Raw genomic sequence first — 21,312 nt, forward strand, 5'->3', positions numbered from 1 at the left:
TATTAATATCAATGAATATATGTAAATAACCATTTATGTAATGTAATGTAATTTAATATAATGCAACATAATGTAATATAGACCAATAATTTACATATTGTATATTTTATGTTAAATATTAAATATAAATGTAAATTTAATGTCAATATGATTACTTTTTTTAAAAATCAAATTTAAAAAAAAAAAAAAAATTATCCAATAAAAATAAATTCCTGAGGCAGCCAGGGGCAAACCAAGGTGAGGAGCAGGAGCTCCAAAGGGCTTGAGGCAGATGAGGGTGTAAAAGAGCATGGAAGTGAAGAAATACAGGAAATAGAGGAAAATTGTAATGGCCACCCCAAATTTCCAGGCTGGGGTGTCTGTGGAACACCCAGTGGAACCTCCCCTAAAACAGGCTGGTGGCAGCTGTGCCTCAGAACTGGAAATCTGCAACAATCTGGAAATTCTTACTGGCAAAAACGGTCTGGTTCTAAAAGCTGCTTTATGTGCCAGCCACTAATTGGGAACATTGAAGCTGCCATCTGCTAGGAAGAGGGAAAAAAAAATACCCTCAGCAGCCCAATCCCAATCCTGCCATTCCATTTTCCATGCCCCGTTAGCAGCCTCAGGCTTATGGTTAAGGGTGACCCTGTGAGGGAGGTGGAAAACATTCCAAATGAACTGCTGCATTTCACTCTGAGCAGCAAATCTGGGTTTAGCTCAGGCTGATAATGTTAAAAACTGGGATCATCAGTGATTATGCCACAGCTTCAGGAGTTACAGTCACTAGTGATTTTTATACTCACCCCAAACATGCCACTGGTGATTTTTGGTGCAGGGTCAGTGCTGCTATCACACCCAGTGGGATTTATCAGCCTCCCTGGGTGTCCTGCCATTGAGCTGTGCTTGTGCGGTCACAGATCAAGTCAGAGATTAATTAATTTATGCTTTAAAGGCATAATTTGTTTGGGCTTCTTACAAAGGAGAGAAAAAGAACAGGTTGATCACTGTGAAAATGGAATGGTTTGGGTTGGAAGGGACCTTAAAGCCCATCTCATTCCCCTGCCATGGGCAGGGACACCTTCCACTATCCCAGGCTGCTCCAAGCCCCAGTGTCCAATCTGGCCTTGGACACTTCCAGGGATCCAGGGGCAGCCACAGCTTTTTTGGGAAATCCATTGCAAGGCCTGCCCACCCTCCCAGGGAACAATTCTTTCCCAATATCCCATCCAGCCCTGCCCTCTGGCACTGGGAAGCCATTCCCTGTGTCCTGTCCCTCCATCCCTTGTCCTCAGTCCCTCTCCAGCTCTCCTGGAGTCCCTTTAGGCCCTGGCAGGGGCTCTGAGGTCTTCCTGGAGCCTTCTCTTCTCCAGGCTGGACATTCCCAATTGTCACCTCCTGTCTTCCTAGCAGAGGTGCTCCAGCCTTCCTCCCCTGGAGAGTGGAAGTAGCAATTCCAATTTTGAGCAAGCACAGGAAGCCACGGTAGTTTTCATGTGCTGGTGAAAGGATTAAAAGAGCTGCCATGGGGATGATGGAATTCCAGACTGATTTGAGTTGGAAGGGATCTTAAAGCCCATCCAGTGCCACCTCCTGCCATGAGCAGGGACACCTTCCATTGTCCCAGGCTGCTCCCAGCCCCAAAGTCCAGCTGGCCTTGGACATTTCCAGGGATCCAGGGGCAGCCACAGCTGCTCTGGGCACCCTGTGCCAGGATATGACCTCCAAGTAAAATCTTCTCAGTGCTTTTTGTGCTGGGATTAGGGAGCACCCCAGGATCTGTGCTTTGTCTTCCTCCATGGGAGAGGCTGGGAAAGGGCTGGAAGCAGCAGCAGCCACGCTGACCCAACTCTCTTTGTGTGGGCACACTTACACTCAATCACAGGGTGTTGGAATTTGGCCTGGCAATTCCTGAGATCATCCATATTTATCAGGCCTCAATCACAGCGGGATTTAGGAGACATCTGTATTTCTTGCACAGAACAAAAGGCAGATATGCTGCTGGAATATTAAGATTAAGTGCAGCTCTTTCTCTTCTTTGACAGTCATAATGCAACTCTTGAGATGTCATAGATCTCCTCCTAATGAAGTGTCAAAAATATTTACCTTCAGGACGAATTACAGGAATAGCAAACATCCTTCCTCTGTATTAGAGAAGTTTGGGACGCTCCTGGGAGCAGCTCACATGCTCTCTCTGCTGGTCCTGCCAAGCCGAGCATCCTGAGGTTTGATCCAAAGAGCAGAGGAAGGGGGGAATGCAAGCAAGAAAGCTCAAATACTTGAAATACTGGAATCTGATCATTTTTCCAGGCTATTTGGCACCTGTTTGCTCATCTCTGGGTGGATGTGAAAGAGCCTGAACTGTGATGGCTGCCAATGGCTCTGGGGTGGCACTGAGCTCTCAGAACTGGTGACAATTAACTCAGAGTCTGGCCAGCAGCTCAAGGCACCTGAACTCTGCAGGACTTTACAAGCTGTGAGCTTCAAATGTCAAAAGGCCTCTTTCACTGGAGCTTAATGTCTTAAACTCAGCTGCAAGACTTAAACATCTCATTAGTGCTGAGCTCCAGTGTCCTGAGCTTTGTGCAGAATGCCTGACTTCATTTAATGCCTGTGCCTGCAGCATCAATACCTTAATTTGGATCCAAATTTTGTTTGTTTTCAGTCACACACGTCTCCAGGCGTGAAATGCTGAAGGTGAAATTGATTTCTGGTGTCACTGAAAGCAGCAAATATTAAAAGCCGTAGCTTTTATTGAGAGAGAATTTGCCAATATTAAAAATATGATGGGCATCTGACCCAGCTGAACCAACCTCATAAATCCATTTTAACAAAGAAATTGGCTTTTTATTGGAAGGGCGTCATACTCCTCTCCAGGGCACCTCTAGGGAACCTTTTTTTGCCTTCTCTGGGCACTCAGTGGGAAACTCGGCTCACTGAGGGATGAACCCAGAGGAGCTGGATCAGACATTGCACCTGTGGCTGCTGCTGGGTCCCTCATGTACCTTGTGGGGTCACAGGAATTCTGTTTCTCTTTCCCCCGCCCCGCCCCATCTCCATTACCAATGTGCAAAGCTGAGTGTGGATAAACCAGAGGGTTTGGTTTGGCCAGGCAGGACTTTTCTGCATTGGTCATGGCTTTATCCTGAGCTGTGTTGTATGAGCTGAACTTACCCTGGAATCCCAAGAAGGTTTGAGTTGGAAGGACCTTAAATCCCAACGATTCCCACCCCTGCCATGGGCAGGGACACCTTCCACTATCCCAGGCTGCTCCAAGCCCCAAAGTTCAACCTGCCCTTGGGCACTTCCAGGGATCCAGGGGCAGCCACAGCTGCTCTGGGCACCCTGTGCCAGGGCCTGCTCACCCTCCCAGGGAACAATTCCTTCCCAATATCCCATCCAGCCCTGCCCTCTGGCACTGGGAAACCATTCCCTGTGTCCTGGCACTCCAGGCACAGCAGAGGTGCTGCTTGAATTTTTGTCTTTGTTTCTCACCATCCAAACATCAACCTGGCGTTTCTTTCCAGCCAGGTTTTTCTCAACTTCCTTGAGTTCAGGTTGAATATTTGGAAACTTTTCTTCCTGAAAGAGTGGCAGAGCATTGGAAGAGGGGCTGCCCAGGGAGTGGTGGGGCCACCAGCCCTGGAAGGGTTCAAGGAATGAGCAGATGTGGCATTGCACAATGTGGTTTAATGGGCAAGGAGACGATCCAAAGGTTGGATTGGGTGGTCTAGGAGGTATTTTCCAACCTTAAAAATTCCATGATTATATGACACAGCATTTTCACATTCATTTCTTCCCTCGGCCATTTACTTATGTGGAAAGCCAACAATTTTCCTGACTCTCCACCTGTCAAGCTCCCATCTGCTGGCTCTGGGATGTCGTGGGGTTGTATTTTCCCGTGCCAGTTGGAAAGCTGGAATGCTCTGGAAAAGCCCACTGATATCTTTATTTTTTTGACTGACAGAACAGAGTAAATTTCAGAAAGCTTTTTAACCTTCCCATCTTTCCTAAAATTGCTAATAAAGGGGTTTGAGCTCACCCAGGAGGCAGCAATCTTGGTTTTAAAAGACTTCAAAAAACTATGGAGCTGGAGAACAAAAACAACACATTTTATATTTATGCTTTTGGTAGTTGAGCCAGATGAAGCTTTGTGAATTTAGAAGAAAATAAAATATTGAGAGAGGGTGGGAATTTAACCAGTTATGTGTCCACAATGAGTGACAGCCAGTGTCATTAGAGCAGCTCACCTTTTGGGCAGCTCTGAATGAAACCTGTTTGCTCTTTCCAGCTAAACCAGTCTGGATATTATCCTTTAAGTGTTGGATGGGAATCTGGGCTGGTAGGAGTTGGAGTGGCATGGAGCATACACAGCATTGAGTACCTGGATCGCTCATCTGGTGCTGGTATTCCCTGAAAAATTAATCTGAAAATGAAAAAAAAAAAAAAAAAGAAAAAACAAAACAAAACAAACAAAAAAAAAACCCAGAAGGGAAAATTTCCACCATACAGAATTTGTTCAGTGCTGGTGAGGAAACAATTAATGATGATTAATGGCCCCCTATTGAAGGCTTAATGACCTTGCACAGATAATTCTCTTCTAGCATCTGTGGTGTCTCATAAACAGCTCTGTGCTCTGCTGTTTGTGACCAAGGACAGGACCCCAGGGAACAGCTGGAGCTGGGAAAGGCTGGAGATCAGGGAAAGGTTCTTCCCGCAGAGGATGCTGGGGTGCAGTGCCCAGGCTCCCCAGGGAATGGGCACAGACACAAGAAGCTCCAGGAGTGCTTGGACACACTCCCAGGGATGCACAGGGTGGGATTGTTGGGGTGTTTGTGCAGGGCCAGAAGTTGGATCAGTGATCCCTGTGGATCCCTTCCAGCTCAGGATGTTCCATGATTCTACAAACTCTTCATGATGACACAAACCCTTATTGTTTTTCATTCTTAAGGCCACAGTATGGATTTTCCATGGATTTTCCATGCACCTTTTCAAAGTTAAGGCTGGTTTTTATTCCAGCATTAGCTTAAACAACAGGCCTCAGGAGCAGTGCCAATATTTCCATAAAAACCTGCTGAAGTGTCCCAAATGGTGAGGCCATGCCCAGGACTAATGAGTGCTCAGCCATTAAGTAGCTCCCACCTGGCTGATCCCTGGAAGGAGCACGGGAAAGCTCTGTCAGGGTCCTTGGAAACACTTCCCTCTGGGTACAGGTTGAGCAGGAGCATAAGGAATGGGGCTGGGGAGGCCAGGATGGGGCTACACAGGGTTGTCAGGAGCAGGGAAGGTGGAATAACAATTCCTAGGGCTGCCTGGTTGATGCCAACTCTGCATCCTGATCCAGATCAGCAACGGTGCCAGGGCAGCTCTGTGTCCTGAACTGGGGTGCCCAGCAGGTCCCCGTGCACCACTGCAGGAATGCCACTCAATCCTTCCTTATTTTAATAAAAAGTTATTTGATTGCACAAAAAATACCTGTGCTCCATCAGAATATGTCTAAGATGAAGGACATTCTTGTGTTAGTCTGTGCACGAGTTGCTGAGATCGTTTTTTCTTTGATATTTCCTTTTCAATGAGAATTTGGCAGTAGGGGTTTCTCAGAATTAAGCAGTTCTTCGGTATTGTTGCAGACTTGAAAGTCAACTTATATTTTTCTACTTTTTAAATATTTTTTTTCTTTCATCTGGAGCAGTTTAATGCCAACAGAGGAGGAAGAAATTGCTGGAAAAGCAAAACTGAGTGCAGCAAAGTTAAATGAAGCATTTAAAGTAACAGCCATATCTGTGCTCTGGGATCTAATGTTTTAAATGTCAGAGTGGCAGAAATTTGCTGGGCCAAGCTGTAACTTTATTTAAAGGACAAGGTTAATGACTCCTTCCATGCATATTTACCTTGTTTGCCTCTGCTTGTTTCGTTTTCCCCATCAGGCCAATGATAAGGACACTGGGAATTACAGTGCCATGCAGTACAGGCTCATCATTCCCCCCATCAAGGATGGCAAGGAAGGCTTTGTGATCGAGGCTTACACGGGGCTGATCAAAACTGCCATGCTCTTCAAAAACATGAGGAGATCCTATTTCAAGTTCCAGGTCATTGCCACCGACGATTACGGCAAAGGACTGAGCAGCAAAGCAGACGTGCTTGTAAGTATCAGCCAGGGATTATTATGGAATAATTCCTGAGGAAATTCAAACACTGCAGGAAGGTTAATTCCAGACAGACCTAGAGAAAAGCCATGAAGTGCTTGTGCTTAATTTTTTGAAGGCATTGGAATAAAGCTTTTCATTTTTTAAACCCAAAAATTTTGTCACCTGTTGGAGTGAGTCCAGAGGAGGCACCAGGATGAGCAGAGGGATGGAGCAGCTCTGCTGGGAGGAAGGGCTGGGAGAGCTGGGATTGTTCAGCCTGGAGAGGAGAAGCTTTGAGGTGACCTCATTGTGACTTCCAGGACCCAAAGAAACTATAGGAAACACGGAGAGAGACTTTGGACAGGGGCCTGTAGTGCCAGTACAATGGGGAATGGCTTCCCAGTGGCAGAGGGCAGGGCTGGATGGGATATTGGGCAGGAATTGTTACCTGGGAGGGTGGGCAGGCCCTGGCACAGGGTGCCCAGAGCAGCTGGGGCTGCCCCTGGATCCCTGGCAGTGTCCAAGGCCAGGTTGGACTTTGGGGCTTGGAGCAGCCTGGGACAGTGGAAGGTGTCCCTGCCCATGGCAGGGGTGGCACTGGATGGGCTTTAAGGTCGCTTCCCACCCAAACCATTCCATGACTCCATGATTTTGTGTCCCTGCTGATCATGTCCAAGTTGTCTTAGTTGCCTGTGTTCAGGAATAATTTTGGGCTGAGAATGAACTTTTCAGTCCCTGAGAATCAGTGTTTCAGAACTGGCACCACCTTTAGGCCTCAGGCTCACGGTTTTGTGCTGTTCAGAGAGCATTGACTTAGTCCAGACACCGAAACCATCCAAGCTAAATTTCCTTAAAGCCTATAAACTTGATGGATTGGCTCAATATTTGCATAATGTGAAAGGGATGGAGTGCATTATCCACTTCATGGGAACACTGTCAAAGGATACAGATGAGAACCAGAGCCCTTGGTGTGGTGAGTTCTGCAGGAATCCACCAAATAAACATAAATGATGACACCCTCATGCTTGACCTCCCAATCTGATGGGGCACTCTTAGATAATTCAAGCACTAATGGGATATTAAAATATAGCCAGAAGGAATCAACATTAACATTAGAAAGTGAAGGATGTCTCATTAATTTATAGAGGTTTCTTTAGGATGTCTGGCTGAGTGATGAGCTGTGCACCCGGTTGCTTTGAGCAAGGCCTGGAAGTTTGGAGGAGCTGGAGATACAATTCCAGACCAACCCCATCCTGCCTAAAGCACTGGCACATGGACCTGTTGGAATGAATTCAGGGGAGGCTCCAGGATGAGCAGAGGGATGGAGCAGCTCTGCTGGGAGGAAAGGCTGGGAGAGCTGGGATTGTTCAGCCTGGAGAGGAGAAGCTTTGGGGTGACCCAATTGTGACCTTCAATGCCTGAAGGAGATGGAAGAATGATGGAGAGAGACTTTTCCAAGGGATGGAGTGACAAGAGGAATGGCTTCCCAGTGCCAGAGGGCAGGGCTGGATGGGATATTGGGAAGGAATTGTTACCTGGGAGGGTGGGCAGGCCCTGGCACAGGGTGCCCAGAGCAGCTGTGGCTGCCCCTGGATCCCTGGCAGTGTCCAAGGGCAGGTTGAACTTTGGGACTTGAAGCAGCCTGGGATAGTGGGAGATGTCCATGTCCATGGTTCAGAGTGGCACTGGGTGGGCTTTAATGTTCCTCTAATGTTCCCAGGCCATTCTGGGATTCTCTGATTTTATGCACCAAGTGTGATCCATACACAAAGACCCTTTCCCATGATTTTAACAGGATTTTCCTGCTGTGGGGTCAGGGGTTCTGGCTCTCAGGTGTTATTTCTTTCAAAACCTCAGAAAGTGCACAGAGAACAGAGAAATTAATTTAATTACTCCCATGCAAAAGAATAAGATGTAGAGTAAGAAGATAGGACTGCACTGGGGGGAGGTCTCGGGAGAAGAGGCAGGTCACCACCAGAGGGACAGTGGTGGGAAGAAGCTGAGCAGGGCAAAGTATCCCCCAGAACTAGGACCAGGATTCTTCCCCAGAGCCTGGCACAGCTCTGGGAGCAGCAGGACCTTCCAAATACCCTGGTCAAAGGTCTTCATGCTGGTGGGGACAATCCATGGGAAGGACACCAGGATGGCTCAAGTCACACACCTGTGGGTAGACAGTTTGCTTCCATGTAATGTAGTTTTCCTTCTCAGCATCTGTGAGATGAAAGAGATACAAGAATTATGTTTTAAAACAGGTTTGCTGCAAGGAAGCTCCTAAAGGTGCTGAGGAACTGTAGATAGTGGACATTCACTATCATTATTTGAGATCATGGATATCATCTTTATGATGTCATAGATATCATCTCTAATCAAATGTTTATTGGGGTTTGAGGAGGTTTTAAGGCCCCTCCTCATTTGGGTCTCACCTACTCCCAGGAATCCATTGGTGCCATATCACAATTTGTAGGCTCGGCCTTGCTGGATTTAAAATTTGGGAAGTGCCTAATGAGCAAAGCTTGGGATCAAAGGGATATCACTTGTGGGCTAGAGGTTACCAACAATTTTCTGCTTTGCCTGCCTTTACAAATGGGGATAACAAGCAAGTTAATGTTACCATGGAAACCTCAAATGTCGCTTGATTTTTGTCCAACACACTTGGTTTCCTATAGCTTGTCATGAATGTGTGTTTATCCCTGGTTTTGTACAGGAACAAGTGATGATAATTTTGATTTGTTCCATACTAAAAGAATTACTGCCTTTGTTTTTGGTGTTGCCTTTATGCTGTTTTCAGTTCCTCGGTGCACAGTGGTTACTTGAATTGGCTAATGTAATTAATTCTATTAAATTAATCATTGCTTTCCAGTTCCATTGCATGATTTTAGTCTAAAATTTATTTGGAGCTCATTATAATTCTGTGTTTCTTACATAGAAGCCTGTACGTGCTGATCAGGGCATCTGATGACATTTCAGGAACATTTAAATATTTCAAGTTGAATTAAGCTTCAAAGCTGGTGAATCAGTGTTTGATGTGGAAGAACATTCAGGCTTTTCTGCTGCTGTGCTTCCAGGGCTCCTCTTGGAAAATCAGGGCTTGTTTATTTCTTTTAGAATCAACTAACCCTTGGTTTTTAAATTTTTCAGCTTTAACATTGGCCTAGTTTTCAAATTTTCCTTCAGAATCCTCTACATGATTGGAGTGATGTTGGGCTCATAGTAAAAACCAATAATTGCCAGATATTGGCTCTGAGGTCACTCCACACCGTGGTGGAAAACCGAAATTTAATTTTATTCCAACAAATCGCACAAGTACTGAGTGGATTAGAAGCACTTTTTCCTGATTTGTTTTTCTTTCTCAGTTGTAGAATGTGCAGTTTTTATGATAGAGGGAGAAGCTAAAACAATTGGAGATTAAAATAAAACCTCTCACTGATCGCTTCAATGTAAATGAACAATTTCCTTCCTGATTTTCTAACAAAGCAGCATTGATTTTGTGGAATTAATCCTGAATTTCCATTTCCCTTGGTGCACATTGTATGGCTCCAAGGGAGGATTTTCCTGACATACAAACCACCCAAATGCTCAGAAGTAATTTTGAGTACAGCCTTTGGGAGATCTGGGATTCTCTAAGCCAAGTCTAAACTAAGAGCAGCTTTTGCTGTACCTGCCTTAAAAATTCATAATTCTGATGCAGACCTGGAATTACAGTTCCAGTTGCATCTTTGATGTTTATGGGCTTTCCTGCAAGATTTCCCAGCTCTCCTCTTTGGAATTACAAGGAGAAGTATGGCTATCAGGGTGGAGTGTGGAGGCAGGAAGGGAATTTTTCCATTGCTGTTGGATGGGGAGAGGGCTGTGCCTGGCAGTGCCAATTGAATTTCCCTCTTTTCTTTCCAGGTCTCTGTGGTCAATCAGTTGGACATGCAAGTGATCGTCTCCAATGTTCCTCCCACCCTCGTGGAGCAAAACAAAGACCAGCTCATTGGGTAACCAATTTATTTCCTCTCCAAATATCAGACAATTCCCTGGCTTTGGGATTGGACGGATCAGGGAGTGAGGGAGGTTTTTTCTCTGGTCAATAAGAGTCCCCAGACACCACATCAGCAGCAGCTTCCAGGGCTCAGGTTTGCACTTCTGGCTTCTTTTTGTAGCACAGAGACAATTTTCTTTACCTGCTGTCGTGAAATTAGCCAATATGGGAGAGAAAATGCCGTAGAAAATAGTTTATAACAAATCCTTGCCCTTCTTTTTGTCGCTTCAATCAGTGATGAGTGGCACTTCTGAGATTCCCACAGCTCTGGTCCATCCTGCTTGTTGTTGTCCATGGAGTTTGAAAAACCTTGGGGTTGATGGTCCAACCAGTCCTTGGAAAAGTCTCTGAGTGCCTCACGTCTTCATTGGGCTAGGAAAAATTCCTGATGGATTTGCTCCCTGAGATTTGGGACATGTTCCCCTTTTCTCCCTCTGTTTTGGGCCAGATGTGTGTTGGCTCTGAGAGTTTCCAACATCAGAACCACCAACAAGGTTGTTCAGGCAACGGGCTAAATTCACAGGGACTGCTCTTCCTGGAAGCAGGAATAACTTCCTGAAAGGAAGGATTGCCTAGAAATAGAACTAACTTCCTGAAAGGAGGAACTGCCTAGAAATAGGGATAACTTCCTAAAAGGAGATACTGCCTAGAAATGGCAATAATTTCCTAAAAGGAGGTTCTCTTGAGGTGGGGTCAAGCTCTTTTCTCAGGTAACAAGTGACAGAAGAAGAGGAAACAGCCTCAGGCTGCACCAGGGGAGGTTTAGATTGGATTTTAGGGAGAATTTCTTCATGGAAAGGCTGGTTTCAGCATTGGAGGGACTGTCCAGACAAGTCTTGAGCGCCCATGCCTGGAAGTGTTTGAAACCATGTGGAAGTGGCTCATGAAGATATGGGTTAGTGGTGAACAGGGTGGTGGTGGTTGATGGTCGGACTTGGTGACCTTGGAGGTCTCTTTTAACCCAAATCTCAATTCTGTAATTCTTTATTTCACTGTGAACAATATTTTGGAATGAGTACCAAGTTAAATAAACCCCCACAATATTATCAGATTCTGAGTTCTCCAGATCAGCTTGGGAAGGCTTTACCTTCACAAACACCATGGGCAGATCAGTGTAGCTGGAGAATTTCTCATCTAAGAATACATTTTTAAGGACAGCATTTGCCAGAAGAATTACATCAACTTATTTTCAAATTGTCCCATTCATTACTGAAAATATTTGCAGAGAACAAATATCTCAAAAATTATTTTGTAGCTGGGTACAAAAGTCTATTTCACAGAGAAATTATTTATTTCACTGCTCTCTCCAAATTTCTCATGTTTTCCTCCTAAATTTAAAAGATCACCCTCTCCCTGTTTGTATACAGGTTTAATAATTTGTGCAGCCCATAAAAACAAAATAAGAATTTGTGATTTTTTGTGTGCAACCACAGGCAAAGGGAAACCAAATTATTTGGAATCTCAGGCTGAAGTAGTTTTGCCACTTCAAATAATGCAGTAGTTTATAAAAAATTAATGTGTAATTAAGAATCAGATAAAAAGACTGTCATCAACCCTGTCTAGTGGGAGGTGCCCCTATGTGTAGCAGGGGAATTGGAACAAGCTGATCCTTAAGATCCCTTCCCAACACAAACCATTCTGTGTTCTCTGAATTAAATTAGTCACTACAAAGGTTACTCAGCTCTTTCTCCTCTCGCATTGGAAAGTATTAATCCCTGAAAATAGAACATTTAGCCAACAGTTGGTAATGGGGAATGTTAGGGAAGGGGTACATGGGTCATTTATGGAATTACAGTGATTTTTCACAATAAAATAAACAGTAATTTCAACAACTTTGGAGGAGAAGTTATACCAGCTTCTGTCATTTTCACGAGGAGTTATGAGGTAATAAGACTTACATAATTCAGTTTTTCCACACTCAGCACAGCCAGAGATGGGTGAGAGTTAATGGTCCACATAAAGGGAGCAAAGCGGGAAAGAGAAGATTTAAAGCATCTCTATTTGGCTTTGGAGTTTTTTGAGGGGTACAGTGGACTTGTCTTCCCTGACCCTTCCAATAGGGTCTTTTGCAGTCATGCAATGTTTTCCTCCAACTGCTTTAGATTCATCTAGATTTTCATATTCTCTGGGCTGCACATCAATGTCCCATTTGCCATTTCTCTTGCCCTCTTTAATTATGGCTGTGCAGAAACCCCTTTCTGTCTGCTGCAGACAGGGTAGAGAAAATAGGCTGAGGCTTCATGAAGAATTCAGTGTGTGTTCCCCTTGTTCATAAAACTTAGTGGAGATAGATGACAGAGTCTTCTTGAAATATGGAAGTTTTGGGGAGTGTTTGTTGGGCAGGGGACAGCATTTCATGGAGTTGAAGCATAACCTCCACTGGAAGCAACCCAGAGGCAGCATCAAATCCCACTCCTGAAATTCAACTGCAATAAAACAGCCAAAATGGTTCTCAGAGCATTTAAATCTTTATTTTTCACATGATGACCACTTAAAGCTCTGCCAAAAGTCAAATAAGCCCCACTGCCAAAACCTGAACTTCTCCCATCCTGCAGGGAAGAGGACTGTCTTGGGAAGTAAATTCCTCTGTACATTCCTGTATAGATGAGATATCACCTCACTGGTGATATGAACTGGAATAATAAAGTGGCTTAAAATGAGAGTTTGGATCAAATATAGAGAGTCACAGGCTGGCTGAGGCTGAAGGCACCTGGTGTCCCCTCCGGGCCCCAGCAGGGCCATCCCAGAGCACAGGGCACAGCATTGTGTGCACACAGCTCTGCACCAACCCCAGGGAGGAGCCCCCCCAGGCTGTGTGGACAATGTGCTCAGGGCTGGGCACTGCCCAGGGAAGAAGTTGTGCCTCCTGTGCAGGGGGAATTGCTGGGCTCAGGCCCTGCCCGTGGCTCTGGGGCCATTGCTGGGCCCCCTGGGCAGAGCCTGGGCCCTGCTGGGAGCCCTCCCTGCACACAGGGACACCCAGGCCTGAGGGCCCCTCTCAGCTGGGGCTCCTCTCCAGCCTGGACAGCCCCAGCTCCCCCAGCCTTTCCTGGGCACCCACATGCTCCAGGCCCTTCCTCAGCTCCACCAGCTCCCTGGCCCTGCTGTGCTCAGGATCCAGGGCTGGACACAGCACTGCAGAGGTGCCTCCAGGGCTGCCCACAGGGCCCCCATCCCTCCCTGCCCTGCTGCCAGTGCTCCTCCTGCTGCCCCCAGGATATAAGGACTCCCAGGTCTTCCTTGTGCATCTCTCCAGGGTCTCTCCCCTCACTTCAGCCATGCTTTTCTCAGTCAGTTTTATGTTCTGAAAATAATGAGGCAGTTCCCCAGGTAAGAAAGGTCCATGCTGAACCCTCTAGCACTATGCAGAAGTGGCCAGGCAGGCTTTTTCCCAAAAATCCAAACATAGAATCAAGTACTGATTCTTGGAATTATTGCTGAGGGAGATTTTTGTAATATGAATGTTGAACCTTCCAACTTAATGGTTTGCATATCTAAAGCTGACTGCCATCATTCTTCAAAGGAACTCTATTTAATGCACAGAAACTGTGCTGCACTTAAAAGAGAAAATACTGCTGTAAATTATAGATTATAATATACAGCACATGTACATTGTGCATCACATAAGATTTTATGTCTCATCATAGTATATGAGACAATAAATTTTATATCTGGGAGCTGGAACACACAGTTCAGAGAAGTGTTTCAGATGTGGATGATTTCCTTGCAGTTGTGGTTTGTTTTTTTCTCCTCAGTCTCTGACTTGGTAAAAATGAACATGTCTCATCTGCAGGGTATAAATCACTCAGTCTTGTTACTTTCCCCACATGAGAGGTCACATTCCAGTGCTCAGTTTATGATTTTGAATTAAGTCTAATTACAGCTGACTGGACTGTTTGGGTGGTGGCAGTGACCTTGCCCTTGAGCCCTCTCCACAGGTGACTCTTGGTTTCCTGCCCTTTTTGAAACATTCCTGAGTCGCAGATCCAGCTGTAGCTGCTTTGTCCTTTACCCTTTACTTCTCTGACAGGAGCATTTTGGGGTCACTTTGCTCCTGTCCCTCCACTCCACCTCCCCTCCCCTTTTTCTCTGTCACTTCTTCACACAGTAATGTTTCATTCCAAATTAAATTGCAAACTTAGAAAAGGAATAGATTAGATAATAAGAGAATTCATTGAATTAGATTAAATAGATCCAATCTGCAGAAATAAATAGGTTAGGGGGACATTTGCCACCAAATGGCTGTTCCACGTCCAGTCAGTCTGGCTTTGCTTGGGAGAGTGTCCCAGGGCCTGGTGCAGTGTTCACAGAGCCTGTTCCACCCTCCCTCCTGAGCAATCAGGATGATTAATAACTGCAGGCCACCTTTATTAAGTTGGGTAATAGAGACCAAAACTTCTCCAGCTCCAGCTTTTCCCCTTGCTCCCCACCCTGGCAGCTGGGAAGCACTGGTTCAGTGAGCTCCTGCTCTGCGTAACTCCCGGGGTTGTGGTGGTAATGGATCTCTCCAGAGCTCTCCAATGCAGTGGATGAAGCTGTAAACTCTTGCTTTCTCTGGGAACTGCTGACAATTGCAGGAAAAGCCCTTTTGTGCTGAGATCTGGAGATTGTCCTCGGGGTCAGAGGGGAGAAGTCCCTGGGTATTATTCTTTGGATGAGCGCAATGTTCCTTCTGCGACTGGGACAAATGAGGCTGAAATAAAAAGTTGGAGTGTGTGTAGAGGTTTTGGAGGGCAGGATTTTACAGGATGAGCACAAAGGGAAGGAAAGCAGCTTCAGCAGTGTGTAAGGAAGCAATTTTCCTTTCTGGTGTGCAAACCAATCTGCTTGTAGTGGTGCTGGGGTGACAGTGGGACTTGAATCTTAAAAGATGTTTTCCAGCCTTAATGATTCCTGATTCCCTGCTTTTGTAGGATTAGGATAAGTGGGTATAAGCCATTGGCTCTGGATTGTTTTCTGAATATTATTATTAATATTATTATTAAATATTATATAAGTTATTCTATGCAGAGGGAATTGTCTCTGCGCTGCTCCTTCCTGATAGAAAAATAGCCTTTGAGAAAGGCTGTTTTATTAAAAAGGGATGTTTTAGGCTTGGAAGAAACCCTAGGCACCATAGGATGAGCAGACCCTTCCCTGAGCTCTATTTATGTTGTAGTAAGGAATCTAGGAGCTGGGGCTCCAGTGTATCTCCCCAAATCTATCACTGACTACACCAGAGGGGCTGGAATTGGTTCTTGTCTCTTTGGAAAAGTCCAGTTGAAAATCCAGTGGTTTCATTGTCAATTATTAATCTCACAAAGACTCTGCACAGTCAGAATTTGGCTGAAGTGGAGCAGAATTGAGGAGTTAATTAAAGCACTTGAAAAGTCTGTATTGATGCTGATGGCAGGGGCTGGATGCTCTCAGCTCCGTGTGGCTGCCAAATTTGTATTTTCAAATACCTAGAATACAAATTCATCATCATTATTACACCAGCTTATTTTTTGGGAAATAGTTTTTTAGCCAAAAATTATGCAGGATATTGAATCTTCAACAATTCTCACTCCAAGTCTTTGGTAATTTGAGTCCTGAAAGAAAGAGTGTTTGGGGGATTGTTTTTTTCCATTTCTTAAGTTGTTTTATGTGCTCCAAAAACACAATAGGTTGTTAAATTCCTAAATTACTTCCTGCTGTGATGCCAGGGTGAACCCCTAAATTTAATCTTGTGTTCTCCAGGTTCTTGTCTGCCTGGAGAAGGTTACAGCAACCTCAGGTGTGGATATAAACACATGGACATGGCACTGAGAGGAGGCTGGGAATGTGGTACCTTATCCCAGAGTTTGGGGTTTACTCTGCTGTTTTCAGGGATGTTCTAGGAAGTGCCAGTTCAGGAATGTTCTAAAAGGCTCTTTTCAGTACCTATAGGGGATGTGCAAGAAGGCTGGGGATGGGGTTTTCACAAAAGTGGGAAGTGACAGGACACAGGGAATGGCTTCCCACTGCCAGAGGGCAGGGCTGGATGGGATATTGAGAAGGAATTGTTCCCGGGGAGGGTGGGCAGGCCCTGGCACAGGGTGCCCAGAGCAGCTGTGGCTGCCCCTGGATCCCTGGAAGTGTCCAAGGCCAGATTGGACCTTGGGGCTTGGAGCAGCCATGCCCATGGCAGGTGTGACACTGCTTTAAGGGCTTTAAGGTCCCTTCCAGCTCAAACCACTCTGGGACTTCATGGAGCAGAATTCCCCAGCCAAGGAACAGCTCAGCAAACCAACACCCTTGTATTGTTTTGCCTTTCCATTTATTTTGCATCTAAAGGTGAAAAAAAAATCACCTCAGGATTTTCAGGGAACTTTGGGCCTCAGGATGCCTCAATGACAGATCAACTCCTCTTGTCCAGTGTCATTGCTGGGAATTGGGAGATCTGAGCTAATGGGAGGAACTGGGAGGTATTTTCCTCACTACTGAGCAGCTCCAGTGGACTTGGAGCAGTTGGAAAGGCTCATCGCCTGTTCTGCTCCTGCTTCCACCTCTTACACATCACTTGGGAGGATGAGAATGACCCTTGTGGGATTAACAAGTGACAGACTAATTTTAATTTGAATTCTGCTGATAAACACAGCAGAGCTGCGGATGCTGTGGTTACTTCAAAATAGGAATCTAAAAAATTGGCTTTTGTGAGTACCACTACAAGCAAGTAGCCATTTCCAGAGGAGTTCTAAAACACTACAGTGTTTTCAGCATCACAAGTTCAGCTGAAGGATTTTTCAAAAAACTCTACAGGGAACTGCCCTATTTTTAAGTGAATTCTTTAATTGCAGAATTTCAGTCTTCAGTGTGATTTTATTCTCTGTTTTAACCTAAACATGCAATGTGTGTGTTTCAAATTGAACACTGCTGCCATTCTGTTGGACTTTGTGGGGTTTCCTGCCATGTCACTATAGCCAATGGCTGCAATGTACCCATTTCTCAGGAAGTGATATCAGAATTCCAGACTGGTTTGGGTGGGAAGGGACCTTAACACCAATCTCATTCCAACCCCTGCCATGGGCAGGGACACCTCCCACTATCCCAGGCTGCTCCAAGCCCCAAAGTCCAGCGTGGCCTTGGACCCTGCCAGGGATCCAGGGGCAGCCACAGCTGCTCTGGGCACCCTGTGCCAGGGCCTGCCCACCCTCCCAGGGAACAATTCCTTCTCAATATCCCATCCAGCCCTGCCCTCTGGCACTGGGAAGCCATTCTCTGTGTCCAAACATTCTGTTTCTTCCTCAGTTTTAATGTTTTAGACAAAGATATTCTCAAAGGCAATGAATTCCAGCAAGTTGCCAGGAATTTCTGAGGAAAGGGAATGTTATTGCTGATTCTTCCAGTAGTGACCCTACATTAGTACTTTCCAACCTGATGGAGCATTTCTGTCCTGAGTGTAATAAGAGTTCTGTACAAGGAAACAGAAAAGGACAAGAGGACTTGGCCTTCAGCTCTACCAGGGGAGGCTCAGCTTGGACAGCAGCAGGAATTTCTCCATGGAAAGGGTGCTGAGGCCTTGGCAGGGGCTGCCCAGGGAGGTTTGGAGTGCCCATGGCTGGAGGTGTCCAAGGAAGGGCTGGAGGTGGCACTCAGTGCTCTGGGCTGGGGACAAGGTGGCCATCAGGCACAGAGTGGATTCTGTGATTCCATGAAAAGCATCTCCTCCTGCAGCAAGAGATGATTAAATGCTAATTATGGAGGCAAGTCCTTTACATATTTGTTCTGCCTGACACCTTGTGCTGAACACCCTTCTAAGCATGGTTGTGGTTTATTTTTAGTCATTTACACTTCTATCATGTTTGGTGGGGTTTTATAATGATCTCCATATACCAGATGGGTCCTGTCAGTTTTCCCTGGGGACATTATTGTTGCTGAGGTGTCTGTGACAGGTTCTCACCTTGGCTGCCAGTGCAGAGCATGCCAGAAGCAGAGATAAGCAGTTTTCCATATCTGCAAACAACAGGAGAACTTTTTCAGAGGACTCCACGAGCGCCATGTCAGCCAATCTGTATCCCCATTTTCTCTGCTGTAATTCCATATATTCACTCCTCAGGTGTGACCTGGCTCTGACATACTTGAATTTTTCAAGACCTTATAGAAAAGCTTAAAAGCTTACAACAGGTTTTAAGGGCACACTAAATTTCCACACAAAGAGAAGAGATGTTCCTTGGATAAATGTGAATCAGGAGTCTTGAAAAATCAGAAGCTGGAGGAAATCTTTTGTCAGGGAATAAACCACAACAGCAAAAATGTAACCTCAGCAACTGCAGAAGGTTTTGTGTTAAACGAGTGACACCTTAAAAGTCACTGATGTCATTTTTTGTGGGAGATATGTCTGCCTCCATACCCTGGTGCATCCTTGATGGATCAGGCAACACATTCCCTGTAGTTCCCTTGCTTTTGCCTCCCAGCTCAGCCATTGCTTTTTGATTTTCTGATCATATCAATTAGCCTGGGAAATTCAATATTTTCTTATAAGTTTAGATGGAACTTTTATGCTTCCAAATGCTCTGTTTTATTTCTCCCTCCACGGTTTGGTGGGTTTTTTTGCACAGATTTGATGATGTTTTCACTTGTGCCTTTGTTTATAAAACTCTGTGGGCTTTGAGTGAACCTTTCTTGGTCCCACATTTGAAACTTCATCAACCTTTAGCAAGTGTGGTTGTTGTTTTTGTTGATATTGTTGTTATCTCTAAATTCTATCAGCCTTTCTTTCCCCTGCTTGTGTAATCCTACTGCAGTTTATTTGATTTTATTTCCTGTGGTAAAAGTGTCAGCCCAATATTCCAATTTCCTCCCGCCTGTAAAACCTGGTACCTTTTGGAGCAGCAGATGTTGCAGCCCCTGAAATGTTGTGTGATATCGGAGGGCCGGATGAAATATCCCGCCAAAAATCGTTCAAGTGGTTGTTTCTCTGGGTGAAAATTTATGGAATGCACCCTGTGGAAGGCTGGAATGGAAGCGCTGGCATCATATAACTTAATAAAAGGCTGGCAGGAGGATTTTGTGTGAAATATAGGTGGTGATTCCCATGAGCCATTTAAAACTCGACTGGGGTCATAAATACAAAGATCTCAACTTAAGGACACAATTTCTGAGGACCTCTCCAAGCACTGCTGGGCTTTTCTCAGGAGTTCAGCATTTCAGAGGTTACATGGAGCAGCAATTCCTTTTAAAAAGTGCTCTGAAGGTCAAAATCCTTCTCATCCTCTGGGTTTTGCCTTTCAGTACCTCATTTGGGCTGGGGTCAGGGGTGAGCAGCACAAATCAATCACTGCAGCTTTCCAGCTCCATCTTCCCTTTAGGATTTTGGAACGTTACATCCAGGACCAGATTCCGGGGGCAACGGTGGTGGTGGAATCCATTGGAGCACGGAGGTTTGGGGACGGATACTCCGAGGAGGATTACACCAAGTCCGACCTCATGGTCTACGCCATCGACCCGCAAACCAACAGAGCCATCATGAGGAACGAGCTTTTCAAGTGAGTGTTTGTTCTGTTGATCTCCCTCTGTTCCCATGGATTGTTTGGGAATCTGTTGCTCTGTTAAAATAACAGGAACAGAAAAATCCATTGAAGCAGCTGCTGCATGGATATCCCCCCTATGGATGCTTTGGGAATTTGCCACTTCCTAGTTCAGTCCAGTGCCTCAGCTAAATTGTCCCAATCCTCATGACTCAGGCATTGTCACCATGACAGCTTGGAATAGGGTTTTTTTCACCCTGTGGAGGAGCTTCCAACTGAAATTCCTCCAAGAATTTCCTTCCTATGTACCCAAAGTCCTGTGTGATCTTCAGGCTTTGGTGCTGCAGTGTTGACCTTCAGGCTTCTCACAGGTTCTGTTTGGAGCATGAATCCATTTTTGGGGGGAAGGGGAAGGGGAAAGAGTGGTTTGCACCTCATGTGAAACAGACTAGGACATGACCCAGTGCACACCTCCACATAGGAGATCAGGCTCTCCAAACTGCAAATCAGGTTCTTCTTCTAAAGAAGAAAAAAACACCCCTTTTTGGTTTGTTTGGGGTTTTTTTTGCACATGTTTCACCTTGGTGTTGGTTTTTCTCTTGATGAGAACCCCACCAAGCTCTTCCTGTGCTGAGCACGTCCTCAGCAGCCTGGCAGGAAAAGGCTGTGAACCACATTAGGGAAATGGGGTTGGAGAAGGGCTTCTTCTCCCAAGCTCCTGGTGGGCTGTAAGTGAACTGCAGCATAGGAAAGTTCTGCAGATATTCTGATTTTATAGCCTGGGAAACATCACTGGGATCAGTCTGAGCAAGTTTGGCAATTCCCCAAATTAATTCTGCTTGGAACATATCTGTCAGCAAAGCAACTGCACCAGAAAATCCAATCAACTACAACCTGGGGGTTGTTATTGCAGGTTAATTTCCTGTCAAAAATTAGGCCTTTTGTCTTTTTTTTTTTTTTTTTTTTTTTGGTGTGTGTGCGTGTGTGTGATTTTTCCAGGCTCAGTTTTATTAGAACTTTGAGTGCTAAATTAAAGCATCCATTGGTGCTTTTAATTTCTGGGTCCCACCAAGGTCTAGGCTCATGTTCACATTATCCTCTGTATTTTTATTCTTGAGAAGTTTTGCTCTGGGCCATGTTTTAATTCTTTTAATCACCTAAAGTTTTCTCTACACCCACTCCAGTCTTCCAGCATAATTTTTCTGAACTAGGAATATTAAAAAGTTAATATTTTATATAAAAATTGTACATGAAATATAATTAATAGCAATAACAGCTGTCAGAGGAGAGGCAAGAGAGCCTCCTTCCTTCTCCTAGCATTTGTTTTTAGGTATCCACTGGTCATTCAGTCTTTTCAGGTCCCAGTGATGCTCTGGGTGTTTGTGGTCATTTGTCCAGTATTGGTCATTCCCAGAATGGAGACATTGTGATCTTCTCCCAGTTTTATTGAAGATTCTGACTTTTTCCTGCTCCCTTTGGAAAACTCTCAGTAAATCCACTACTATCAGGATATGTAAATCAGTTGTTATCTGAACAGAGAGGTGGTTGGCTCTTTGAATTCCTGGAAAAAAAAACTTTTCCCTTTGCAGACTCTCTTCATGGCCAGAAAAAAAGACCCTCTTCATTTTGGCAGCCTTTGAAAATATTGGAATGTCTTCTTAGAGATTTTCAGATGTCCAGTGAAGTACCCAGAGCAGAATAGAGTTAAGATGGG

At 45.1% G+C, this 21,312-nt stretch overlaps 1 protein-coding gene across 4 annotated transcripts in view; it reads left to right on the forward strand.

Moving 5' to 3' along the window:
* The window catches only part of PCDH15 (protocadherin related 15), a gene marked incomplete at both ends in the record, with an annotated part of 270,634 nt that overhangs the window by 223,629 nt on the left and 25,693 nt on the right, over nucleotides 1-21,312 (forward strand). For all 4 annotated transcript variants that reach the window (XM_083865850.1, XM_083865852.1, XM_083865853.1 and 1 more), the window contains 3 exons: nucleotides 5,907-6,122; nucleotides 9,999-10,087; nucleotides 19,440-19,616. In XM_083865850.1, the coding sequence (XP_083721976.1) occupies nucleotides 5,907-6,122; nucleotides 9,999-10,087; nucleotides 19,440-19,616 (482 nt within the window). The remainder of the gene's footprint in view (nucleotides 1-5,906; nucleotides 6,123-9,998; nucleotides 10,088-19,439; nucleotides 19,617-21,312) is intronic.

This window comes from Zosterops lateralis (assembly GCF_965231275.1).
Source record: "Zosterops lateralis genome assembly, chromosome: 8".
In the NCBI taxonomy this organism is placed as follows: Eukaryota; Metazoa; Chordata; class Aves; order Passeriformes; family Zosteropidae; genus Zosterops; species Zosterops lateralis.